The sequence below is a fragment of the Choloepus didactylus genome, chromosome 7 (assembly GCF_015220235.1).
Source record: "Choloepus didactylus isolate mChoDid1 chromosome 7, mChoDid1.pri, whole genome shotgun sequence".
NCBI classification, from domain to species: Eukaryota; Metazoa; Chordata; class Mammalia; order Pilosa; family Megalonychidae; genus Choloepus; species Choloepus didactylus.
Window position 1 is genome coordinate 44,635,870 of NC_051313.1, and position 27,778 is coordinate 44,663,647.

The window sequence follows — 27,778 nt, forward strand, 5'->3', positions numbered from 1 at the left end:
CTTGTGGTACTGTCTTCTCTTGATTTTGCCAGTGCCTTATATTCCTAATTTTGTTTGTGCCTCTCTTGTTTTTGCCAGATCTTTCTCCTTTGCTTATTCCTTAATGTTGGCATTCCTTATTGCCATGTCTTATTTTTTCCTTTTTGACTTTATTCTTTGAAACGCTCATCCATTTTTATATCTTTCTTTGGGAATCTTGCTAATTCCCAGGATGTCTCCTGAGCTCCAGACTTGTTTGTTTATCTGTTTACTGATATCCTCATTTAGAAATCTTGAAGGAATTCAAACTGATTGTATTTGAAACTGGACTCAGTATTTTTACCCCCAGAATACCTGGTCATTTGCCACTATTTCTTTCCTATTTTGGCGAGTAGACCTATCATCCATCTACTTAATTATTCCTTTGATGCTTCCTTCTTCTATATCCATGACATCTAGTCAGTAACAAAGTCTAGATGATTTTGCATCTCAACTATCTCTCAAACATATGTCCACTTCTTACATCCTCATTAACACCCTAGTCCAAATCACTAGCTAAAAACCTAATGGATTACATAATGCTAACCAACTTCCCTGCTTTCACTTTTTTGCCCTCTTCTCCATTTTCAGTTGCTATTGAAAATGGTATCTTTTTCTTGAGTGTCTCTTCAGTTTGTTCATTTCTAGCATATAGAAACATTACTGACTTATGTGCATTAATCTTGTATCCCGCTACTTTGCTAAATTTGTTTATTAGCTCTAGTAGCTGTATCGTCGATTTCTCAGGGTTTTCTAGATATAAGATCATATCATCTGCAAACAATGACAGTTTTACTTCTTCTTTTCCAATTTGGATGCCTTTTATTTCTTTGTCTTGCCGGATTGCCCTGGCTAGCACTTCCAGCACAATGTTGAATAACAGTGGTGACAGCGGGCATCCTTGTCTTGTTCCTGATCTTAGAGGGAAGGCTCTCAGTCTCTCACCATTGAGTACTATGCTGGCTGTGGGTTTTTCATATATGCTCTTTATCATGTTGAGGAAGTTTCCTTCAATTCCTACCTTTTGAAGTGTTTTTATCAAAAAGGGATGTTGGATTTTGTCAAATGCTTTTTCAGCATCTATTGAGATGATCAATTGATTTTTCCCTTTTGACTTGTTAATGTGTTGTAATACATTGATTGATTTTCTTATGTTGAACCATCCTTGCATGCCTGGAATGAACCCCACTTGGTCATGGTGTATGATTTTTTTAATGTGTCTTTGGATTCGATTTGCAAGTATTTTGTTGAGGATTTTTGCATCTATATTCATTAGGGAGATTGGCCGGTAGTTTTCCTTTTTTGTAGCATCTTTGCCTGGTTTTGGTATTAGATTGATGTTAGCTTCATAAAATGAGTTAGGTAGTGTTCCATTTTCTTCAATGTTTTGAAAGAATTTGAGTAAGATTGGTGTCAGTTCTTTCTGGAAAGTTTGGTAGAATTCCCCTGTGAAGCCATCTGGCCCTGGGCATTTATTTGTGGGAAGATTTTTGATGACTGATTGGATCTCTTTGCTTGTGATGGGTTGGTTGAGGTCTTCTATTTCTTCTCTGGTCAGTCTAGGTTGTTCATATGTTTCCAGGAAATTGTCCATTTCTTCTACATTATCCAGTTTGTTGCCATACAGTTGTTCATAATATCCTCTTATAATTTTTTTAATTTCTTCAGGATCTGCAGTTATGTCACCTTTTTCATTCATTATTTTGTTGATATGGGTCTTCTCTCTTTTTGATTTTGTCAGTCTAGCTAGGGGCTTGTCAATCTTGTTGATCTTCTCAAAGAACCAACTTTTGGTGATATTTATCCTTTCTATTGTTTTTTTGTTCTCTATGTCATTTATTTCTGCTTTAATCCTTGTTATTTCTTTTCTTCTACTTGGTTTAGGATTGGTTTGCTGTTCATTTTCTAGCTTCTTCAGTTGATCCATTAGTTCTTTGATTTTGGCTCTTCCTTCCTTTTTAATATAAGTGTTTCGTGCTATAAATTTCCCCCTTAGCACTGCTTTTGCTGCATCCCATAGGTTTCGGTATGTTGTGTTCTCATTTTCATTCGTCTCTATATATTTAGCAATTTCTCTTGCTATTTCTTCTTTAACCCACTGATTGTTTAGGAGTGTGTTGTTTAACCTCCAGGTATTTGTGATTTTCTAAGTCTCTGATGGTTATTGACTTCTAATTGTATTCCATTGTGGTCAGAGAATGTGCTTTGAATAATTTCAATCTTTTTAAATTTATTGAGGCTTGTTTTATGTCCCAGTATATGATCTATTCTGGAGAAAGTTCCATGAGCACTAGAAAAGTATGTGTATCCTGGTGATTTGGGATGTAATGTCCTGTATATGTCTGTTAAATCTAATTCATTTATCAGATTGTTTAGGTTTTCAATTTCCTTATTGGTCTTCTGTCTGGTTGATCTATCTATAGGAGAGAGTGATGTGTTGAAGTCTCCCACAATTATCGTGGAAACATCAATTGCTTCCTTTAGTTTTGCCAGTGTTTCTCTCATGTATTTTGTGGCACCTTGATTGGGTGCATAGACAATTACGATTGTTATTTCTTCTTGCTGAATTGCCCCTTTTATTAGTACGTAGTGGCCTTCTTTGTCTCTCAAAACATCCCTGCATTTGAAGTCTATTTTATCTGAGATTAATATTGCTACACCTGCTTTCTTTTGGCTGTAGCTTGCATGAAATATTTTTTTCCATCCTTTCACTTTCAGTTTCTTTGTGTCCCTGTGTCTGAGTCTCTTGTATGCAACATATTGATGGTTCATTTTTTTTGATCCATTCTGCGAATCTATATCTTTTAATTGGGGAGTTTAATCCATTTACATTCAGCGTTATAACCGTGAAGGCATTTCTTGAATCGGCCATCTTATCCTTTGATTTATGTTTGTCATATTTTTCCCCTCTGTCTATTAATATCCTTTATTGTACCCATACCGAATCTCTTTAGTACTGAACTTTTCTCCAAGTCTCTCTGTCCTTTCTTTGTTTCTCTGTCTGTAGGGCTCCCTTTAGTATCTCCAGTAGGGCAGGTCTCTTGTTAGCAAATTCTCTCAGCATTTCTTTGTCTGTGAAAAATTTAAGTTCTCCCTCAAATTTGAAGGAGAGCTTTGCTGGATAAAGTATTCTTGGCTGGAAATTTTTCTCACTCAGAATTTTAAATATATCGTGCCACTGCCTTCTCGCCTCCATGGTGGCTGCTGAGTAGTCACTACTTAGTCTTATGCTGTTTCCTTTGTATGTGGTGAATTGCTTTTCTCTTGCTGCTTTCAGAACTTGCTCCTTCTCTTCTGTGTTTGATAGTGTGATCAGTATATGTCTCGGAGTGGGTTTATTTGGATTTATTCTATTTGGAGTTCGCTGAGCATTTATGATTTGTGTATTTATGTTGTTTAGAAGATTTGGGAAGTTTTCCCCAACAATTTCTTTGAATACTCTTCCTAGACCTTTACCCTTTTCTTTCCCTTCTGGGACACCAATGAGTCTTATATTCGGATGTTTCATATTATCTATCATATCCCTGAGGTCCATTTCGATTTTTTCAATTTTTTTTCCCATTCTTTCTTTTATGCTTTCATTTTCCATTCTGTCATCTTCCAGGTCACTGATTCGTTGTTCAACTTCCTCTAGTCTTGTACTATGAGTGTCCAGAATCTTTCTAATTTGGTCAACAGTTTCTTTAATTTCCATAAGATCATCCATTTTTTTATTTAGTCTTGCAATGTCTTCTTTATGCTCTTCTAGGGTCTTCTTGATTTCCTTTGTATCCTGTACTATGGTCTCATTGTTCATCTTTAGTTCTTTGAGTAGCTGCTCTAGGTGCTGTGTCTCTTCTGGTCTTTTGATTTGGGTGCTTGGGCTTGGGTTATCCATATCGTCTGGTTTTTTCATATGCTTTATAATTTTCTGTTGTTTTTGGCCTCGTGGCATTTGCTGAACTTGGTAGGGTTCTTTTAGGATTTGTAGACCAATTGAAGTCCTTATCTCTAATTTATCAGATCTACCGCTTCGTGGAGTACACTTTCTCTAACTAACCAGCAGGTGGCATCCACGAGCCACCTGTTCTCCACAAGCCAGTTCTCCCCTGCTTAGCCTTTTTGGTGAGTGGGGGAGTGAGTCTTGTGGGGTCCAATTGGTGTACTAAGCTTGCGTGTGTAGTTGGTATTGCCTGCCCTGTATATGGGGCGTGTTTCTGGGCAGTCAGGGAGGGGGGGTGGCCCTAACAATCAAATCTCCCTGGTGATCCTAGAGTTTTAAAGCTGCTGCAATAGTCTAATCCTTCAGTTCAGTCCTGCCACAGTTTGTCTCTGTCACTGACCCACAAGTCCTTGGTATTGGCGTATGGCTCCTGAGACTTGCAAGTGGGTCCCTCTTCCAGGCCGTGCACCCCAGGTCCTCTGTTGAGGGATGACTGTGCTATGTCACAGGTGAGTGCCGTCCCCCCAGGGCGGTTCTGGGCTGCTGGGCTGTGTAGGGAGGCTCCCAGTCTGCTGAAATGATGGCTGAATGGGGCTTTGTTAATTCACACTGCTCCACCTTCCCAACTCTGGGACAGTCAGCTGAGGTTGCAGGGAAGGCTAATGTCCACGCCCAGTTTTGTGGTGTGTGCCTGTTATTTGAAGCACTTCCATCACACTGGGTTGTCTGGGGCAGCTCTGGGCTATGGGGCTGGCGATGGGCAGGAGTGTTTCCTGTCCACCAGGATGATGGCTGTGAGAGGACACCCCCCTTTTCTTGGGAAGTTGTGGTGTTTAGTGAATTTTCTCAGCCACTGGATTATTGCCTTTTGTTTCAGAGCTCTCTTAGTTCTGCTCTTGACTTGACCTGCCCAAATTGCAAGTCTTTGAAGCTTTCTGTATTGGGCTTCTTAGAGTAATTGTTTTAGAAAAAGAAAAAAGGATTAATAAAAAAAAAAAAATAGGGCCCTCCTCAGAGAACTAATGGGTTATTGAAATGCTAAGAGACAAAGCAACCAGGGCCATTAAGGAAAGGTCCACAGGGCAGAGAGATCAGCTTTTCTTCGGGATTTGCATATGCGCCTCAGGGCCTGAGCTCTGCCCTTCCCCTTTCTATGTTCACCAGAACTCCAAAAATCCTCCGCTTTTATTTTGGAGTTTTTCGTGTTATTTTTTTTTCTATGCCTGTCTCCTCTCTGCTGGGCTGGCTGCTCTCAGATTCTCTGGTGTCTGGTCTCAGTCTATCTATGGTTGGAGTTTGGATCAGTAGAATGAGTTTCCGATAAGAGCTGCCACTGCAGTTCTCCCTTCTCCTTCCTGGAGCTGACAGCCCCTCCTCCCCCGGGACTGAGCCTGGCAGGGAGGGGCGCGGGTCCCCTGGCCGCAAAAACTTACAGATTTCGCTGATCTCAGCAGTTCCACGTTTTCATGAGTGTTGTACGAAGTATGCCCAAAGTCAGATTGCTCTGTGGTGTCCAGTCCACGCAGTTCCTGGCTTTCTACCTACTCCTCTGGAGGAGTAACTAAAATATACAGCACACCAGTCCGCCATCTTGCCCCGCCTCCCCATCTTGCCCCGCCTCCTCCATTTTCAGACTGCAGTTAGAGTAATCTTTTAAAAGCTCATTTGATCTTGTCACTTGCTTGCTTAAAAATTTTAGTGGCTTTTCATTGTTTTCAGAATCCTTAATGTAGTTTACAGAGTTGTCTGTGATTTGGCAGTTTACTTCTTATACTTGATCAGTACTATTCTTTCCCAGGTGTCTATATTCCTGCCATATTCAACTTGTAACAGTTCCTCACAGCTATCAGTCTTTGTCTCTCTGGTTTGCTCCATGCCTTCTCTGTTGCAATTTCCTCTGTCTGGAATGGGCAACACTCTCCCTTTCCTCGTACCCACATCCAAGCACCCCATACCCACCCTTGTTTGGCTCACTTCGGGTTTTTTTTTTTGTTTTGTTTTGTTTTTTTACTTTTATATCCCTTTCCAACTTGCTTTTATAATATTATTTGCTTCGTCTTTGCTAGTATTCATTGTATTTGTAATATTTTCTTTTAGGATCTGTCATCTTTTCTAGCCTATAAGCTCCATGAGGGGAGGACTCTTCTTTCTTACTCAGTGATCCCCATTGCTTAGTGTGATGCCTCACACGCTGGAATTGTAAAATATTTTAATTCTTTTTTTGCTCTATATTAGTAAATCTCTAATTTTATAATTGAAAATTGTTGGGAAAAATAGAATTTGGTATAAAGAAATATTATTACAGGCACCTTTTTCAGAAACAGAAGTATTCAATACAGCTGTGTAAAACATATCTCTTTTAAGATATGTAGAAAAACAATGAATCATTTGTGTCATACTTATGATCACATTATACCAGTGCTAAATGAGAACCAACAAAGTGATATCCCCAAACAGGGTTGATCCTTTTCATATTAGAAGAATTTAAAGTAAACCAGTGTGATTCACCTAAGAAAAACAGTGAATGGTACAATCTGCAGGTAAAAGGAAGGGCAATGTCTTTTAATGGTTATTTTCTTTTCATTTTTGTCTATTTAAATATTTAGTAGATAAACTGTCTCTAGACTCTAGCAAAGTTATTCTTCAATCTTATAGATATTTCTCTTTTTCATGCAGTTTTACAGAGATATTCACATACCTTAAAATCATCCAAACTGTACAATCAGTTGTTCACAGTATCATCATATAATTGTGCAGTCATCACAACAATCAATTTTTTTTAACATTTTCATTACTCCAAGAAATAAAAATAGGAATAAGAATAAAAATAAAAGTAAAAAAGAACACCCAAAACATTGCATACTCCTTCCTTGCCTCACCCCCACCCCCCACAATTCATTTACTTTTTGTCCCCCTTTTTTATACTCATCTGTCCATACACCAGATAAAGGGAGTATGGGCCACAAGGGTTTCACAATCACACAGTCATCCCGTAGAAGCTATATATTTATATGATCGTCCTCAAGAATCAAGGATACTGGATTGCAGTTCAACAGTTTCAGGTATTTCCTTCTAGCTATTCTGATACACTAAAAACTAAAAAGGGATGACTCTGTAATGCATAAGAATAACCTCCAGAATGACCTCTCAACTCCATTTGAAACATCTCAGCCACTGAAACTTTATTTTGTTTCATTTCTCTTCCTGCTTTGGTCAAGAAGGCTTTCTCAGTCTCATAATGCCAGGCCCAGGCTCATCCCTGAGAGTCATGTCCCACATTGCCAGGGAGTCATGTCCTACATAAGGGGGAGGGCAGTGAGTTTACTTGCAGTGTTAGCTTAGAGAGAGAGGTCACATCTGAGCAACAAAGGAGGTTCTCTGGGGGTGACTCATAGGAACAATAGTAAGTAGGCTTTTCCTCTTCTTTGTAGTAATGAGCTTCATAAGGGCAAGCCCCAAGATTGAGGGATTGACGTACTACTATTGTAGTCCCCAGTGCTTGCGAGAATATCAGGAATTCCCCAAGTGGGGAAGTTTAATATTTCTAATTTTTTCCCCGTCCCTCAAGGGGGCCTTGCAAATACTTTTTATTCTCTGCCCAAATTACTCTGGGATATATCAGGGTTTTTTGCTTACCTGTACAAACCAACCAGATCTTACCCCCTATTCAAGGTTCTATGTAATTAATCTGGAACTCCATTAATTAATTACCTGGAATTCCATGTAATTAACCTGGAACTCCATTAATTAATTCCATGTAATTAATGGAACTAATTATATAGTTACATTTTATAGCATTCTACAGAAAACACAGATTTGCCACCAAATAAACTTCTCTTCCTTTGGTCTCACACAGAAGTTAAACTTTTAAAACATAGTCAATATCATCCTTTTCCCTTCATTCTGGTGTACCTTAGTCCTAACCAAGTCCTTTTTGTTCATATCCCTAATTAAAGTCTGATCTCTTTTTCAGCTTCTGTAACATTTGCTATATGGGGTAGTGCTGACATTCACAGCTGCTGAACTCTGGCTCTGAGTCTCAGGTGTCACACAGATTCCTGAAGTTCCAGAGACCAACCTGGTCATATAGAAACAGTTCATCATCTCAGAATTTAGAAATAACTGTTAGAACTCATGAATAGATGTGACTGCTGTAAGGGCTTACAATCTAGGAACCTTTACAATAAGCCTTCCCTTGATACCCTATGCTTTCAGATTCAATTCTCAGAGTTTGTACATTATAGTTAGTTCATATTAGTGAGGCGTTAAAATGTTTGTCCTTTTGATTTTGGCTTATTTCACTGTCCTTGAGGTCCATTTACCTAGTTGCATACCTCACAAATTCATTCCTTCTTGCCATCACTCAATATTCCCTTGTATGTATACACCACTGTTAACCATTCCATTTATCGGTCGATGTACCCTTAGGTCACCTCCATATTGCCGCCATGAACACCAGAATGCAATGTACTTTCATGTCCCTGCTCTCAGTTCTTCCAAATATATACCCAGTAAGGGGGTTGCAGGACCATATGGCAACCCCATAGTTAGCTTCCTGTGGAACCACCACAGTTTCATTCTACTTCCCTATCAGCAGTGAATAGATACATCCCTCTCTCCACATTTTCTCCAGCACTTATATCCCTCTGTTTATTTTTTAAACAGTTTTATTCACACACCATAAAATCCATTCTAAGCAAGCAAACGATTCCCAGTATAATCACATAATTATGCATTCACCACCCCAACCTATATGAAGACATTTCCATTTCCTCCACAAAGAAAGAGGAAGAGGAGGAAGAAAAAATGAAGAATGAAAATATAAAAGATAGAAGAAAAATAAAAATTAAATATAATGAGAAGGTTAGACAACACCACCACCAAGAATCCTGTGTTACTCCCTTATATCCCCCTCTTATAAACATTTAGCTTTGGTATATTGCCTTTGTTATAATTAATGGAGGCGTCTTAAACAGTGTTATTGTTGACTGTAGGCTCTAGTTTGCATTGATTGTATTTTTTTCCCTTACACCATCCAGTTTTCATCACCTGGCAATGTTGACATTCATTTGTTCTCCTTCCTGTAAAAACATTCTTATATTTGTACATTTAATCACCATCATTGACCACTCTAGTTTTTGCTAAGTTATACAGTACCAGTCTTTATCTTCTATCTTTCTTTTTGGTGTCATACATGACACTAGCCTTCCACTTTCAACCATACTCACATTCATCTTTGTTCAGAGTATTTAAAATATTGTGTACATCACACAGTATTTTACTATCCATTTCTGGATCTATACATCAATCCTGTTGAATCTTAAATACTCCTTCAGCATCAAATGCCCATTTTCTCACTTCTTTCTATCTCCTGACAACCTGTGTTCTCAACTTTTAACTCTCAAATTTCGCTCATCAGTGTTAGTTCATATTACTGAGTCCACAGAATATCCGTCCTTTTGTTTCTGACAAATTTCACTGAGTGTAATCTCTACTGTCTACTATTTTGTCTTTTGGATTTTATATGTTGTATCTTTATTGTTTCTCGCTCTTTCTCTCTTTACTCTTATTGATAGTCTTCTTGTCTATACTTTTCTCCAAACATCTCTCCCCTGTCTTTTCCTATCTGTCTGTAGTGCTTCCTTTAGCATTTCTCTTAGAGCAGCTCTCTTGTTCACAAATTCTCTCAGTGTCTGCTTGTCTGAGATTTTAAACTCTCTCTGATTTTTGAAGGACAGTTTTGCCTGATATAGAATTCTTGGTTGGCAGTTTTTTTCTTTCAGTATCTTAAATATATCATGCTGCTGCCTTCTTGCCTCCATGGTTTCTATTGAGAAATCTTCGTGTAGTCTTACTGAGCCTCCTTTGTATGTGATGGATTGCTTTTCTCTTGCTGCTTTCAGAATTCTTTCTTTTTCCTTGATATTTGATAATCTGATTATTATGTGTCTTGGAGTAGTTCTGTTTGGATCTGTTTGGGGTATGCTGTACTTCTTGGATCTGCAATTTTATATCTTTCATATAAGATGGGAAATTTTCAGTGATTATTTCCTCCATTATTCTTTCTACCTCTTTTCCCTTCTCTTCTCCTTCTGGGACACCCATGACACATATATTCATGTGCTTCATGTTGTCATTCAGTTCCTTGAGACCTTGCTCATATTTTTCCATTCTTTTCCCTATCTGTTCTTTTTTGTATAGTATTTCAGATGTTCTGTCCTAGTTCTTGAATCCTTTCTTCTCCCTTTTCAAATCTGCTGTTGTATGTCTCCATTGTGTTTTTCATCTCTTGTATTGTGCCTTTCATTCCCATAAATTCTTCCAGTTGTTTTTTCAAACTTTCAGGTTCTTCTTATGTTTGCCCAGTCTTCTTTATATCTTTCATCTCTTTTGCCATATCTTCCCTCAACTCGTTGATTTGACTTTTTAATTGATTTAACATATTTGTTTGAAGATCTTTAATTAGTTGTTTCAACTCCTGTGTCTCATTTGAAGTGTATGTTTGTTCCTTTGACTGGGCCATATCTTCATTTTTTTCTAGTATGATTCGTAATTTTTTGTTGTCTAGGCATCTGGTTTCCTTGATTTCGCCAATCAGATTCTCCCAGACCAGGCAAGCCCAGGTCTCAGGAAGAGGGTGTAGTCAGTATCAGGTTTCCCTGAGGATGAGACTCAGAAAGTTATCAGACTTTGATGTGAGGCCTCTAGATGCTGTGCTTTTCCTCTCCTCCTCAGCAGGTGGTGCTTGTCAGCCCACAACTTCCCACCAGTGTAAAGATGTGTGTTGCCTTTAATTCTCAGTAGACTGTGTCCCTTCCAGGGGCTGAGAGTTTCAGAAGCCAAGGTTAAGGTGTTTCTGTCTACCCCTCCCAGGCCGTAGGTTCTGAGTTCTCTGAGGCAGGGGCAACAACTTGAACTGGTCCCTGCCTCTCCCTTTTCTTAGGGAAGGTAAGCCCTTCAGGGATTTATCTCCTATACTTGACTTCTTCCAAGGACTCCACCCTTGCCTGGCACTGACAATTGAAAATGCCTGAGGCTTTCTCTAATGAGCTATTCAGAATGAGAGGAAAAAAAAAGGAAAAAGAAAACCTGTTTTCAGAGTGAGTCCCCAGCCCCCCAGTTACTGGTCAAGATCCATAGTTGGTGCCCAGGTCTATGTACCCCTTTTCTTGGGACACAGCCCTTTTCCAGTTTTCTGAGTTCAGCGAATTCCAAAGGCCTCTGTTGTTATTTATGTATTTTTTTTTCCATTGGCCCCGCCTCCTCTCTGCTTGGAGAAACCTCCAGGTTCCTTTCCTGCTTGCTCTGGGTTTATCTGTGCTTGTAGCTTGTATTCAGTAGTCCAAATTCGTTAATTAAAACTGCGAATGTAGCTTGGTTGAGCTACCTTCCCTTCCTCCTAGTAGACTGTTTCTTTTACCCAGAGTCTTCCAACTCAGCTTGCCATGCCAGTGGGGGAGGGTTAATCAGCTCCACAGTCTGAGGAGCTTTTACTTAGCGTTCTTATGTTGTGATCTCAGTTGTTTCACCCATTCCAGACTAGTGTACGATGTTTTTCCGGTCACAGATATCCCCCAGCAGTTGTTCAGACTATTTACTAGTTGTTCCTGGCTGTATGCTAGTTGTTCCAGTTGGCTGACCAAATTCTGTACCTCTCTATGCTACCATCTTGCCCCATCTCCATAGATATTTCTTAATGTTACTGTAAACATTTATATTAGTTATAGATTACTCCCACAGACCAATTTGGAATAGATGATTCCAAGTACATTTCAGTGTGGATCCTTCTTTATGAATAGGATTTCTTTCGTTCGTTTGTTTTTGTTGACAGCAAACTCTGGTTTTATTTGATTACATTCTTTTTTTAATTATTGTTTTTGGTTCTTTGCCTCAATTAACTTCTGGCATCTCTGATTCGTTCATCAGACATTTATCGTGCACTATTTTGGGCTTTCGGAACATAGCAGTGAACAAAACCAGCAAAAATCCCCATCCTAATAGAGCTTACATTCTAATGTTCTTCATTCCTTATTTTAAAGAAGTAGTTGTTTTGTGAAAAACATTTGTGAATTTTTCAGCAACTTTGGACCCTAGGCATGTAGTATTGCACTCTCCAAAATCAGGACCTGATATTTCATACTCATTAGCTGTGATGTGTTTTCTTACCTCCTTCATAGGTTTATGTCATTTGTTATAGAATAGATTACTATGGAATGCCCAACAGTCATTTTAAATTAAAGTTCTAGATTTACTAATAGAAAACGTATTGAGCTAATTGATTATACTTTTTTTATATTTTCAAAATGGCTAATTTACCACGCTGTTTTAATTTCTTGAGACTGTCTGTGTCATATGTTTACTGATTCTGTCATTTCTGACTCCACCAATTCTTTTCTCTGCCATTTACATAATAGCATATGATTTTGGCAAGTTACTTAAAGCTGTCTGTAAAACAACTAGTGCTTTTCCTGATACATGGTTTTAATTTCCTTTTCTTTTCTTCCCTAATCATATTCTAGTTGTTTCTTTATAAAAGAGGAGCACATGTTCCGTTAAATCCCTTATACTATCCAGCTTGTTCATAGTACCAATTCCTGAGCCAGCCATCTCCATCTCACTGCCTCCCCACCCCACCCTTATACCTGATGGCTCCTAGATCAGTCATGTCCTCCTACCTCGATGGGGCCTATTATCTTGGTCTTCAGTGACTAAATAGTAATTCTTTCAACCAAAATATTTCTTTGCGTGTATTCACCAGCCCAGTAGTTCTTCTTGGATTTGCTGATGAAAAGATATCATCTTGAAAGAACAGCATGCTGAATGGTGTAAGTAGATCACAAAAGCAGAAGAAAGAGAGTAAAAACAATTGGCAAAAGCAAAGGGAGGCAAACGCTTAGGAAAGCAAGAAATAGTTACCAGTGACTACTGTAAAGGAATAAAAACATTACTTTTTGCCAACTTCTTTCATTTGCTTGTGGATTCTTTTTTTTTTTTTTTTTTTTTTTGACTTTTTATGGTTTTATTTCACACCAATACAACTTGCATACCAGCTTTCTATTCATTTTCTGTGCTGTGCAGCCGGGCATTGGGGTTGGTGACTCTGATGGCCAGCTGTGCTGCTCTTTCCACGATGACTTTGTGGTTCTTGGAAGAAACATTGTGAGCAGTCTCAGCACAGTAAGATTTACTGCACATCAGTAGCACTTCCAGCTCCTTGACATTGTGAACCGGAAACTTTCAGAATCCACTGGGCAGTATGTGCTTCATTTTCTTGTTGCTCCCATAACCAGTGTTGGGCATCAAGATCTGGTCCTTGAATCTTCTCTGCACCCTGTTGTCATTGCCTCTGGGTTTCCTCCAGTTACACTTAATTTTGACATATTGGTCTGACTGGCACCGGGTGAACTTCTTGGTCCTCTTTTTGACAATCTTGGGCTTTACAAGGGGTCTGAGGGCAACCATGATGCTGGGTAGGAGATGGCTGCCACCTCCATGGGCAGTGCCAAGGAAGAAGAGTGCTTGTGGATTCTTTATATAAAATAATAACTAGTTTTCCAAAATCTGTTTTCTTTGCTTAACTTTTCTTGGGGAAAAACACTGACAGCCTTCATACTCTTCCAGTTGAGACTTTACCTTGCCCAGCATTCCCTCCCAGACTTCTGTGTCCAAAGTCCAGGTCCTACTATAAGGACAGAATGAGGGAATTGATTGATAGTAGCAGGATCATCAGTCTACCAGCATTATACCCTAAGCTTTATGGTAGTTTATGAGATTTAATGTGTTGCTCGAGAGAGTCATCTTTACCTTATCTTTTTCATTTTCCTTATTAGCAATCACCAAATTCTTTCTATTCCAACTGGTTTCCAGACCTCCAGGCTTTCCAGGCTTTCCAGGCCTTCATCTTTTTGTGTAATACTGCCTTATAAGACTTCCTGTTTATAATCTCATCTTCTTTCAGTCTTTTTAATATACAACTGCTAGAATATTCCTCAAGTACTATTTTTTATTCATGGTGTCTTAGTAGGTTTCTATTGTTCATCAAATGAAAATTTCAGGGTGACCTTTAAAGCCCTTTCTGTTGCTGCCATCTAGTATTTTTATAAGTACTTTTTATGAGTAGTTTTCTATCTCTACTTTATTTTAGCCTCAAATAGAAGTGGAGAGATTGTATCTTTGTCTAGTGTTATTCTCCATTGCAACTAAATCTGATACCTGGTAGATTATCAGCACATGATGAATTAGTTGAAAAGCCTCAATTGATAAGTCAAGGCAGACATCAAGACTGAGTTGCTTATCTTCTCGGAACAGTTTCTGAGAAGTTTCTGAGAACAGTGATTCTCAGAACTCATGTGACTCACTTTAATTTTTAAGTTATATGTAGCAGAATTATTAAGTATCCTAAGTATTATGACAGCTGATTACATTGTATTTTCATTTGAAGAAAAGTGTTACAGAAAGGCTGTAGATAGGATTGTGTTGTTTATTCTGGATTCTAGGCATTTACTCTGCAAACTGTAGTTACAGTAATGACCTCATAAGAAAATTTAAACATTTTAGCCTCTAGTCTTTGATTTTCTATAAAAAGTAGTTGGTCAAGATGAACTAATTACAATATGTAAACTCATAGACAGAACACATATTATGTAGGTTACCAAGATATAGAATGAGGCTAATGAATGGGGTGCAGTTACCTAATATGTGCAGAATGTTTAGTGTGAACTTAAACGTTTGGAAATGGACAGAGGTTGACGGTAGCACACTATTGTGAGAATAATTAACAGTGCTGAATGGTGTGTGAGTGTGGTGGAAAGGGGAAGTTTAGAGTCATGAATGTCACCAGAAGGAAAGTTGGAAGTTAAAACATGGGAGTGTTTAACACAGTGAATCTTGTGGTGTATAATGTCTGTGATTAACTGTACAAATATAAAAAATTTCTTTCACGAAGTAGAGCAGATATATGACACTATTATAAGGAGTTAATATTAGAGGGGTATATAGGAAAAAATGTACCTATTGCAAACTGTGGACTGTAGTTAACAGTGATATTTTAATAGTCTTTCATCAACAGTAACAAATGTACCATACCAATGCTATGGGTCAATAATATGGGGGGATAAAGGAGTGTGGGAGGATTAGGGGTTTCTTTTTTTATTTTTGTTTCTTTTTTGGAGTAATGAAAGTATTCTAAATTTGATCATGGGATTGTGTACACAGCTATATGATGATCCTGTGAACCAGTGATTGTATACTTTGGATGATTTCTATGCTATGTGAATATATCTCAATAAAATTGCATCACAAAAAATGTTAGTTCACTGTGGAATATTCAAAATAGTGCAAAGAAAATGACTGTTTTCCTTAAAACTCAAAAACCTATTTAGTATATATATATTTTTTTTTTGGAAAAAATAAACTAATAAATAAATATGGTTTTACAAATTTTCATTTCAGTTGCTTTTGCCAAGAGTAAGTTATTTGACGTTGGTAACTGACAAAGTGAAAAAGCACTTTCAGAAGGTTATGAGACAAGAAGACATTAGTGAGATATGGTTTGAATATGAAGGCACACCACTGAAATGGTGAGTGAATTTTTCTACATTATTAAACACTGAGTATAGCTAGCTTTAAGAAGGTATAGTTTGCTGAAGCAGTTGTAAAAAGTTCCATGAGGAAAAAAATCACTAGCCTAGCTCATATAATACACTGAATTTTAAACCGTTATTAGAATATAAAATTGAAAATATTTTGCCTTCTGTTTGGATATATGGGTGACTGGACTGATTCATTCTTTGCCAGCAATAGTTTTTTTTATGGCACAATAATAATAGTATACTTGGTTATGGGTTTGTTTATATTTTTTTTCCCCAAGATGTATTTAAAACTCCCTTGTGAATGAGTTCTCTGTCTCCCAAGTCTTTGTAACAGATCTTTATAAGCAGGTGTTTACCTAAAATGGCATCATTCAAACTGATGGCCATATTTAGTTGACCACTATTTCAAAAGATATCTTTTCTGGGCTTGGTTTAGTACTTAAAATGTATTACTTTCCTTTTTTTGTGAAAAATAATTTTTATTTTGTGTGTTTTTTAAGAGCAGTATTGAAAATAATGTGCAAATACTGTTTCTTTTGTACTTCCTCTCTTATAGGGGGTTCGATTCATTGCATTTCCAAAAATATTTGATGAACTGGAGAAATAACAGAGAAAAATATTTTTTAAATGAATGAAGGTATTGAAATGCTGCAATATGGATGTAGTAGAATGAAAGAGATACAGACTGAGACAAAACTTAAATGAAATCAAGAAAAACATAAATAGGTTAAAAATGGACTTGCTCTCTGAATCTGGGAATACTAAAACTCTTTTTGTAGCCTTCTTTATTAATCCAATCAGAATACTAAGCTTTATGATCATTAGAGCTCTTCTTAAATAGTTGTAGATCTCAGATAGCATAGATGACACCAGTGTTTTCTTTTTATTTCCAAGAAGAATTTGAGGTTTTGTAATGGGAAGGTGGCTTAGAAGCGTAAGGGGAGCTAGGATCGGGAGAGTAGAGGGAAAGGAGGGAGGGGGAACAGTTGTGGGTAAGTAGCTTATATAATGTAAGCTAAAGAATAGGATATATCTGTATATATTTGATTGTTTTTTCTATACTACAGTTGAATGTTGAAATTGTATTACCTTATGTATGTTAGTTATAGGTTCCCATAATAATTCATGTGACTAACATAAGGCTTTTCAATTTTATCATTACAAAGCAGGGTTTCTCAACAGGATCACTACTGACATTGTGAATCAGAGAATTCTTTGTTTCGGGGATATCTACTCTGTGCGTTGTCAAATGTATAGCAGCAACCCTGGCCTAGTGCCAGTAGCACTCCCTCCAGAGTTGACAACCGAAAATGTTGATAACCAAAAATTGCCAAATGTCCCCTGGGGGGCAAAAAAGTCCCCTGGTTGAGAATCTTTGGAAATTATGGGAAAACCTAAGTTTATCATGTATTGTAAATAATAAGCTAAGTCAAGATCTTTCAGCTGCTGTTTTATTCTGTCTATGTAATGTTCACTTTTGTAGTTTGATATGATTTGTATTCCATTGGTTTCTATTCTAGATAGAATAGACACATTTCTGTTATTGTAGAAGGTCTTTTACTAGCGAAGGAAATTATTTTCCCCTTTAGAGAGCTTACATGGAAGTAACTATATTCAAGTATTTAATTTTCATTTTGGGGGCATTACTTTTTTTACATATAATACCTCTTTCATAGTTATGTCATGCTATAAGCTAGTTGCATTTGATGACTTTTGATACAGCTTTTCCCTTAGTGTTTTTAGGTACTCCGTATATTTGAGCAATCAGTAACTTTCAGAGCCATGAATGTAATTCAGGTTCTCTGTGCTAAGTTTCAATCTTTTTTCTCTTTGCTCCCAGCAGTAGCCATTTTCTCCTGTGCTAAAAAAGAAGAAATAATCTTCTCCTGGAATTAGGCTATCACTGTAAAAATCTAGCTCGTGTTTAAGCAGTGGGCTTCATAGAATAGGATAATCCTTATAGGAAAGCAGCTACCAGTTTTGTAGGACTGGGGCACTTGAAACCATATAAGCATCTTATGAGTGGAGAACTATTTTCTTGTGTAGAATTACATCTTTCCTGTACTTGATTGTTTGGAGTTTTAAATAAACTCAAGCAGGAAAGGAAATCGGACACCAGTTCAGAAAATCATAAATTGATATTCCGTCTCTCTCTACAACCCTGTCTTTAGTCTTGTCCCCCAATTTAATTACTTAAGATTGTCTCTTTATCTAAGGTGACAGTTCTCAATTAAAGAAAAAAACTGCAGTCCTAGTCAAATCATGCCTTTTATCATACTAAGGTGGTAAAAACGTGACTTTATGTATAAACGAGTACAAGGAGGCTTTGTGGGGTGATAGAGCAAGAGTGTTGACGATCTTTTTTTTTCTTTTAAATAAATGTCTTAGATTTAAAGCTTTTTTAGAAGTATTTTATGTCAAATTATCAGTATAAAAGATAATAGCAGAACAGCGTATTCTTAAAGCAGATTTTATTTTCCCTTTGCTGTTAATTCTTTATCATTATACTTTATTCTCCAGCTTGACTGACAGAGACTCTGTGTGAGAAGGGAAAAATAATCCCAAACATATAATTAAAATTTTTTTTCAAGTTCATTTTATTAAGGTAAAATTCATCCTTTTTAGGAGTATAGTTTGTCATATGTGTAACTACCACCGCATTTATAAATAGAACATTTCTATCTGTATAACTACTAAGAACATTTCTATCACCCCACAGAGCCTCCTTGTACTCATTCATAGTACCTGTTCCCAGCCCTTGGCAATCACTGATCTAATTTCTGTCCCTGTAGCTTTGCCTTTTCTAGGATGTCATATAAATGGATTCATATAGTATGTAGCCTTTTGTATCTGGCATTTAAAGATAAAAACTTTAATTTTGGTTTCTGCATGTTTATTGTTAGTATGTAGGAATGCTATTGATTTTTGTGTATTGATATTTTCTCCTATTACCTTGCTGAACTCACTTATTAGTTCCAGGAGGTTTTTGTAGATTCTTTGTGATTTTCTACGTAGACAGTCATGTCATCTGCAAACAGAGATGGTTGTATTTCTTTCTTCCAGTAGTATTGAGTAAGAATGGTGAGAGTGGACCTCCTTATGTAGTTCTTGATTTTGGGGGAAATTCATTCAGTCTTTCCCCATTAAGTATGCCGTTAGCTGAAGTTTTTTTGTAGATGTTTTCTATCAAGTTTTTATCCCTAATCTGCTGAGAGTTCTTGTCATGAATGGGTGTTAGATTTTGTCAGACGCTTTTTGTTGCATTAATTGATAGGGTCATGCAATTTTTCTTCCTTTTTTATATGGTGGATTATGCTGCTTGATTTTCGAATGTTAAATCAGCCTTGCATACCTGGAATAAATCCCACTTGCTCATGGTGTGCGGTTCTTTTTTGTACATTGTCATATTCTGCTTGCTAATATTTTATTGAGGATTTTCTGTTTAAGTTCATGAGAAGTACTGGTCTGTAGTGTTCTGTTTTTGTGTACTGTCTTGGTCTAGTTTTGATATCAGGGTAAAATATGTTGGAAAGTATTCTCTTGTATTTTCTGGAAGAGAGTATATAAAGTGGTATTGATTCTTTAAGTGTTTGTTAGAATTCTCCAGTAAAACCATCTGAGCCTAGAGATTTCTTTTTCAGGAACTTTTAAATTATGAATTCAATTTCATTTATGCATATAAGATTATTCAGATTGTGTATTTCATCTTTACTGAGTTTGGGTAGTTTGTGGGTTTTGAAGAATTCATCCATGTCTTCTAAGATGTCAAGTTTATGACCATAAAGCTGTTCAGAGTATTTCCTTATTATCTTTTTCATGGCTGCAGAATCTCTAGTGATATCCCATCCCCTAATCTATTCTTGATATTGATGATTTGTGTATTCTCTCTTTATTTTTGTCAGCTTTGTTAGAGCTTTATTAATTTTATTGATTTTTTTCCCCAAAGAACCAGCTTTTTGTTACATTGATTTTTCTCTATTGATTTCCTATTTTCAGTTTCATTGATTTTTGTTATCTTATAATTTTCTTCCTTCTGCTTGCTTTGGGTATGTGCTTTTTCTAGTTTCTTGAGATTTGAAACCATACCTCATTTTTAATGTAAGCATACATTGCTATACATTTTCCTTTAAGCCCTGCTATAGCTGCAGCCTACAAACTTTGCTGTGTTGTTTTTTTACTTTCATTAAGTTCTATGTGTTTTTTAAAATTTCCTTTGAGACTTCCTCTCTGATAAATGGATTATATAGAAGTGTGTTGTTTAATGTCCATGTTTTAGAGATTTTCTTGTCTTTCTTTTATTGATTTTTATTTTGATTTCACTCTGTATGGTTTCAGTTATTTTAAATTTGTTAAGGTTCATTCTTCAGTTTTGATTCTTTCATTATCCAATCCTTAGATTCTAACTTCTAAATATGTCTTAAATTTCCCACTATTGCTACGTAAGTTCAGGCCCATCTAATTTCTCACTAGGATATTTTAGTAGTCTCTTAGTTTGTCTTCTTGTCTCCAGTGCTGTTTTCAGTTTATCTTCCCAAGTACCATAAATGATATTTTAAAAATGCACATCTGGCATTGCTGCTCCCCTTCTTAAAAACCCTTTTCTGGCTTCTAATCATCTATAGGTGTAAATTCAAACCCTATAGCATGACATGCGCATTAGGCCCTCCATGAACCCACTTATTTCTAGGTAAACTAAACTGTTTGTTTTAATGAATGTTGGATATATTTTGTGCTTCTTGCTTTGCATATGTTGTTCCCAGAATCTTTGTTGGTCTCCCCAGTGTCTTTTTTGTCTTGTTCCTCTGAACTCCTATTCATAACTTCCACCTTAAGCATCACCTCTGTTCTGATTCCCTTAGCCAAAAGTCATCATTTCTATCTCATGTCTTCTCTATAGTATGCACGCATTTCCTATATGCTTGTCATTTCTATCTCATGTCTTCTCTGTAGTATGCACATATTTCCTATATGCTTGTCATATGTCACTGCGTATTGTAATATAATCCAGGGTTCAGATTCCAGCTCTATGACTTACTAGCTGTGTAACCTTGGGCAAATTATTTAATCTTTCTGTGTTTCAGTTTTTCTTATCTGTAAAATGGGGATAACAATTGTACCTCCTTCTGTCAGTTTGTTTTGAGGATTAAATGAGTTGAACACCTAAAGTGTTTAGAAGAGTGTCTGGCACAGAGCAGTCCTCAGTAGGCCCTAGCGATTGTCATCAGTGTCACATTCCTCTTCCTCCTCATATTAATTGTTGTTATAATTTTCTAATCGTCTATGTAACATACTTAATCAGAGGCTTTTTATCTTAAGTAATAGCATATAGGAGGCACTAAATAAATGTTTATTCAGTGGATGAGTGAATGAATCTAGATTAGTCCCTTCATTTTATTGAGAAAACCTTCAAACAGGTAAAGTAACTTGTTCAAGTAATGAGCAAGCAGGAGTAGTTTTGAGCTTTTCAGTTCAGTACTCTTTCCACCACACCTGCTGACACTGTATTTGTTAGGGGTTTTTTTGCCCCCAACTTTGTATCTGTTCTCTCTAATTGCCTATGTTAGTTTGTCCCTATTAGAATAGAAAAAATACTTAAGAACAGTGATATTACATGTAATGCCTACTTAATGAAGGTATTATACCAAGGAAGTATTATTTTATTAGCACATTATCCTGTGTATTGCTTTGTCCCTTAAATTTTAACTTTAAGAATTATATGGCTGAAGTGGACAGTGCTGTGTTAACTCAAAATAGAAGAATCTGATTTTTGGACTGATACGACTTCATTAGTCAGCAGAGGGTGCTCTGACATTGCTTTTTGAGTGGTGAAGTTTCTTGGAACCACAATTCAAGTGTTCAAAAATTTGTGTTTGTTACTGTAATATTAGGATTATTTTAAGAGAACAGTTTTTGGTTCTTCTAAAAAACAGTAATACTTAATGTTACCTTAGTAAACACTAGTGTTTGTTTAGATTCCAGGTCATATGTAAACAAGTCTTGCTAATGGGAAATTATTATTCTGTGTAAATTACCTTATTTTCGAGACTGGTTGATGAAATAATAAGTCGAAATTGCTTTTTGAATTAAAAAAAAAGAACAAATATTGATGCTGATATTAAACATAGACATAATAGAGTGACCCAGAATTTAATACTATACCTCTGTGATTTTAAAAGTACATTTTAGCAAAGTGCTTTGGTGAAAACTTTTGTACAGTTTTTCTTTAAAGATTTTTAGTAACTTGAATATGTTAATTATAAATATAATGTAGACTTTATCGATTTATGTCAGTCACATTTTTAAGGTTATGAATTTCTAGAATTTTATGAATTATTTTGTAAACTTAGATTTTGGAAATGTGGTTTCCATGGCATTTTGTACTGGTGTCCTCTCGATTAGTTTTGTACTGTTTAATGTATAATAATTGGATTACATTGTTCATTTTAGATAGAATTAGAAAGCTGTGGCTGTTCTAAAAGTGTTTGTGTTTGTATCATATATAGAATAAGGCAAAATTGATAGTAATCATTAAATTTTTTTGCTTTAAATTTGAAGTTAGTTACACCCTTTTTTATTCAATGAAATGTAATTCTGTTTTTAATGAATTGCTAATGTAACAAACCCATGAATAGTTATGCATTTATTTAAGTGAAATGAGTTTGGGCAGTTTTCTCTAGTGTATGGGGAATATTCCTTTCAATGTTGATCTTAGATGAATAGTGGTTTGCTGTCTGACTGCAGATGTTTAGACTAGAGTAAGCACCCTTGGTTGACTTAAGAGCATATCTATTAATTGTTTCATTGTGTACCAGTACGTGTGTGTGTGTGTGTGTGTGTGTGTGTGTGTGTGTGTGTGTGTGTACTAGCAGTATTTAAAGGGTGAAGAAGAAGAAAGAACGTAATAAAAAAATGAAAATATTTCATTTTGATAATTGGAACTGGAAAAGACTAGAGCAATGTAAAGAAGAGGAATAAAAAGAATAAAATGTGAACATAGACCTAACACTAAATATTCAGCTGCAGTCATTATAGGGCCACAGATATTCCAGGTTCAAATCCTCATTTCTTTCTTTCTATTAAATTTAGGTTAGATGGCAGGAGGAATAGCAACATAACAGCCGGTGACTACATTATTATTTACTTAGAGTTAAAGTTATGTGGTTTTCTTGTGGGTTTAGGAACCTCCCTACTGTAAGGTAGCTACATACAGTGTCTGTCAAGAGTTGTGAAAATCAGTATTTTTGAAATCCTTGACATAAATCAGGTTAAGGAGCAAGAGAAACTCAGTACCTTTAATTTTTACCAGTTTTCTTCTGTAGATTTTCTTGAGTATGAATAGAATTATCAGAAATAAGCAATCTGGGAACCAATTAATTCAGAATAGTATATTTATTAGGATTTAGTATCCTTATATCAAAGTCATTCTAGCATGAACACCTACATTGAATGTATGACCTATAGAATTTGACAATAGAAATAAGTAAATGGTTATTTTACTCCTAAGTTTTTCTGGTTCAGTTTTATTTTTAAAGATTGTTATAGAATAATTATTAACTATTATATCATTTAGAATGCTTTTATGTTAATATTTTCTATATATTTAAATGTAAATGTAATTAATTTTTAGAAACTATAATATTTAAATTTCCATCCAAATCCTTAGTATATCAGGAAAAAGAGCCATCATCATTTACTATCTGGGTCCAATGAACTTTTTTTTAAGTCATTTTATAAATAATTTAGAGAAGTAAGAATAAAGGAGTAGTGTATAACAACTTTATTAGAAATTTTAAAAAGCAGTTAAATAAAGCACATTCAAATTTTTATTCTGTATTTTCTGGTTTTATAGACATATATATGTAAATGGACAACTCCTCTGAATCCAATTAACTGCTCATCAGTTGTCATACATAAACCTAGAAAATATGCATCTTCTAAATATTGATTCTAGGTTTCAAATAGGTCTCCTAAGAGATTCTAGCTTATCATTACTTCTGGCTCTTCTTGCACCTAACAGCAATACTTGATTTTGTTGTAAAATATTTTCGTTTTTAAATTAAATAAACCCCAATTAGAATGATCAACCCAATGAATTTTTCTCACTTCTACATCATCTTATTCCTTCCATTCATCTTTTTATACAAATCTGCCCTCGGTACTTGCTCACCACTATTAAGTAAATTACAGTGCACAAATAGCATAAAAGATGAAAGAATACTGTCACATATCCTTTTAGCAAAATAGAATGGTCTAGGTTCTTGTTAAAAAATATTGTTCGATGAAATCCTTTCTGTTGAGTGACTGAATGGATAAGAATACTGTGTGTCCTTTATGTCTTTAGAAATATATTGTTGACTTATCAATTCTTAAGTTCTATAAAATTCATCTAGGATGTCATCGTCTAAGATTTCACTTCAGTTTCACCATCATTAAAGTCTAAAGTATTGCTGTCTGTCTTTCTGCATTCATCTTCTCATTTGTCTAGTAACTGAAACCTCTTCCTTTTTCAGTTTTCTGTTCCTTGCCATTACAGGCAGAAAATGAAAAATTCTGAAATTTCAATTTTGTTAATGATTGCTAAAAGCAGACTCCAAAAATGGGGTCTCCATTCTTATTTTACACTGTCTTGAAAAATGATATAAATCTCCAGGCAACACAGTAAGAAAATGGGAGAAAGATGTAGTAGTAATGACTTACTTTATTATTGTATCTATCATCTTTCTAGGCATTCTTACTATTTTAATCATTTTTTAACATAGCTGGGAATAATTCATTTTATAATGATGAAATAATTCTTAGAATGATCCAGAGGAGTCATATGGCAATTGCAAGGTGAATGAAGTTTTTGTTTGTTTTTTAATTATTTTTCTATTTGTTGTTTGAAAATTCTTTAAGAAAGAATGAATAAAAATCATGAAGTCTCAATCCTTAAAATAGTTAGGTGCTTTAAAAGTATGCTTTAAAAGTAAACTGAGAACCTAAAGTTTGGGCCATTGGCTTTTGATGGTATACTTGAAGCTACCTATTTTGTGGATCTTTATTGATTTATGCATTCAGCAGTGATTCATTGATTATCTACATTGTTTGAGGTTCTGTACACTTAGAGTCATTATTTTTTAATATTGAGATTAAAAATATTGATGATTAAGTCTTATATTTAATTTGTATTTTGATCCTAATATTTATTTTAGTAACTGTATATGATTTTATGTAACATTATAGATTGCTTTAAGATATGGTATTTGATTTAGTTTTAGAATTTGCTTACAGTTCCATTTGTGAATGACAGGGAATGTGTGCAACACTGAATTGCTAATTATTTGATGAGATCCCTGTGGAATCTATCCAAATGATCAACTACATTGTTTGCTAAAGGAATTCTGTATAATCATTTTTGCAGTGCTACATAAAATTTGGTAAAAGCAACATGCTTTTGAAATTATTTAGTTTATTATGAATGTCAAGTAAATCAAACTTTTTGCCCACATTCATTCTTAACCTAGTTGTAGGTATCTAAAAGGGGCATTCTAAAAAAAATTTGGCCTATTTTGTAAAAGTACAAGGCATTATATAGAGCTAGTACAATTTTAATGGTTCTGAGAGAAAGACCAGAAAAGGAGAGAATCTGTAACTTGTCTTTAGTGCAATATATTTTAATATTGCTTAGTTTTAATATATATTTAATATATCATAATTATTGTTTTTATTTTAGTTTTTGACTGAGGCCAGGGTTTTCTGTGGTTTCAAAATTTATTGAAGTAATGATAATATAAAGAAACATTCTATTACTTAGAAAGTCCAAAAACCCACTAGGTGCCTGGAAAGTATACCATCTTCTAGGCCTGGCACGTAAGTGTAATAACTGTATAAAATGTTACCTTTCTGTGATTTGCAACTGTAGCCCCTGACATTTGATATTAAAACATGCTGGAAATTTATTTTGGAAGTAATAACTTTAAATACTTATTCTCTTAAAATATATTCTTTTATTTTTAGGCATTATCCAATTGGTTTGCTATTTGATCTTCTTGCATCAAGTTCTGCTCTTCCTTGGAACATCACAGTACATTTTAAGGTATAGTTTAAATAGCATTTCCCATTTGTCCCACTTGTGATAATAAATTCACTTAGAGTAGGATTTTTTAATAAGTAGAGCTGTTTATTGCTTATCCCTATATTTTAGTTGCTAAGCTGCCATCAGTGTCTATAAAATATCTTTCATTTCTTCCCTATTCTTGGTAGAACTGTTTAAACATTTAATGTTTAAATACCTTTTCTTTGTTGTTAGAGCTGAGTATGCCATCTTTAAAGTTTATAATATTTTGGAAATTTTATCGTAATTAAAAAAAAAAAACCTCAAATAGAAAGAACAACAATCCTAGGTATAGGTGTGAACGTGGGAGTAGAAAGGAAGAAATCTAACTCTTTAAGTTAATTCTATGGGTATTTTGGTTGCATTCAGAGAATAGTTAGGAGATACAAGTCCAAAGGCTTGATGTAAGTCTGTTTTAAAAAAGACCAATTTTTGTAGTTTGTAACACCAGGCCAAATAGTTTAAACCTAGGTGTAGCTTAATTCTGTCTCAATATATTATAAAGTGCTGATTCTGAATTTTATCCTTTCTCCCTAATCACTCCTCTCCCTGCCTGCCTCTCCCATCCCCACCTCATATCACAAGCATCATTGAAAGATCAGAAACACTTCTATTAGTGGATCACTAGGCAGAGATTCTCAAATGGCAATGGGTAGTGGAGGAATGCCTATGCTGTTTGAAAAAGTCATTTAGGTGTCTCTGATTTACCTTACCATGGGGGCACCCATTCAAAATCACTGCCCAAATGCTGCTCACCCATTCTTGCTCTAGATGCTTTTCAGTCCTACTGAACTTGAGCTTGTGGGTTATTATTGCTCTCTGAAATTTAAGAGCCATTGCTGTTCTCAGTAGTCAGGTGAAGGGATTTAGGAAATGCCAAAGGGAAGCAAGAAACACAACATTTCAAATTAAAGTATGTTTGTTATTTTCATGGAGTAGGACAATGATGCAGGGACCAACTTAACTAAATGAAATTTTACACATTTGAAGGAGTTTGTCATTGTGCAGCACTGACAAAATTATTCTCTTAAAACAACAAAGCATCTTGATACAGGTTAGCCTTTGAAGTGAAGGTCTGCATTTTACACTTGTATTGAAACTCAGTTATGCTCTCTTAAGAAAGTCATAAGGGAACTTTCAGGTCTTTATTTAAGCTACCAGCACAGTGGAAGTGTTCATGCCCTAGTGAGACTTCCGTACTCTTAGAATGAATTTTGTTATTATTAGATCTAGATCTCAGGAATATAGCTATTAAGTCTATTAAATTTTTGACATGCATAGAATTGATATGCTGGCTGGAGGGATTTGAAGTTGGATTGAAAATAAAATTAAAATTTCTTTATATTAGATTAACATACAGGTGGCTATCATTGCTCAAAATAAGAGGAGTATTTAGGAGGAAACTAAAACCACAGTAACCAGTGAAAAAGTAGATTTTGAAAAGGGCTATGAAGAAAAAGAACAGTGAGAAAAGAAAGAAAAGATTAACAAGATAAAATAATGGGGCTGGACTCTCAATGAGGGAATAGATCTATTTAAATTTGGGGAGTCAGTCATTGCAGATGTCACTAAGAAAGTAACTGTATGATTAATCCTAAAGGATGAGAAATGGTTAGGTGGATGAAGGTTAGTTTGGAAAGACTTTATAATGTATGAAAAGGTAATTTTATGTTGTTAGCACCAGTGATTTATGTTCATAGCCCTGTGGAGTCCTAGATGTATAAGCTGAGCATTTTGATTTGTTTATTGAATCTTAGTGTATAATGATTAGCTTGTATAAAAACTGATATGGTAGTTGTAAAGTACTGAGTAACAATATTACTAATTTCCACTTGCTTTTCTGACTCATGACCTTAAAAAAGTCCCTTAAACTTTGGAGCTTGTTCCCCTATACATTTGCACTAATGTGTTTTGTATAGTACCACGTCACTACAGGTTTCATTTATGGTGGAGCCGACTGTAGAGAGCAAGGACGTGGTTACAATGTGCATGCAAAGCAAGCACTGTCCATATATACAATGACTTAAGTCTAGAAGTTAAGTGAGAAGGTAAAACTACTCCAAGTGTGTTAAGGGCAGAGGTTCCTTATTACCTAACAGAGCTTTCCTGTTTTGTTGGAAAAGAGAAAAAATAGTTGCAGTAATTAAATTGTTC

The 27,778-nt window shown here is 35.5% G+C and overlaps 1 protein-coding gene and 1 pseudogene across 3 annotated transcripts in view; one reads left to right on the plus strand and one right to left on the minus strand.

The window, feature by feature from the left end:
• The window catches only part of ATG5 (autophagy related 5), a 183,884-nt gene that overhangs the window by 38,403 nt on the left and 117,703 nt on the right, over positions 1-27,778 (plus strand). Inside the window, exons 1-3 of one of the 3 annotated variants that reach the window (XM_037842606.1) lie at positions 16,144-16,168; positions 24,291-24,363; positions 25,528-25,606. In XM_037842606.1, coding sequence (XP_037698534.1) covers positions 16,159-16,168; positions 24,291-24,363; positions 25,528-25,606 — 162 coding nt within the window. In that variant the 5' untranslated portion in view covers positions 16,144-16,158. Of the gene's footprint in view, positions 1-15,391; positions 15,520-16,143; positions 16,169-24,290; positions 24,364-25,527; positions 25,607-27,778 lie in introns of those variants that run through there. The other 2 variants (XM_037842605.1, XM_037842607.1) reach the window with 2 other exon arrangements.
• Positions 12,995-13,402, minus strand: LOC119539246 (annotated as a pseudogene).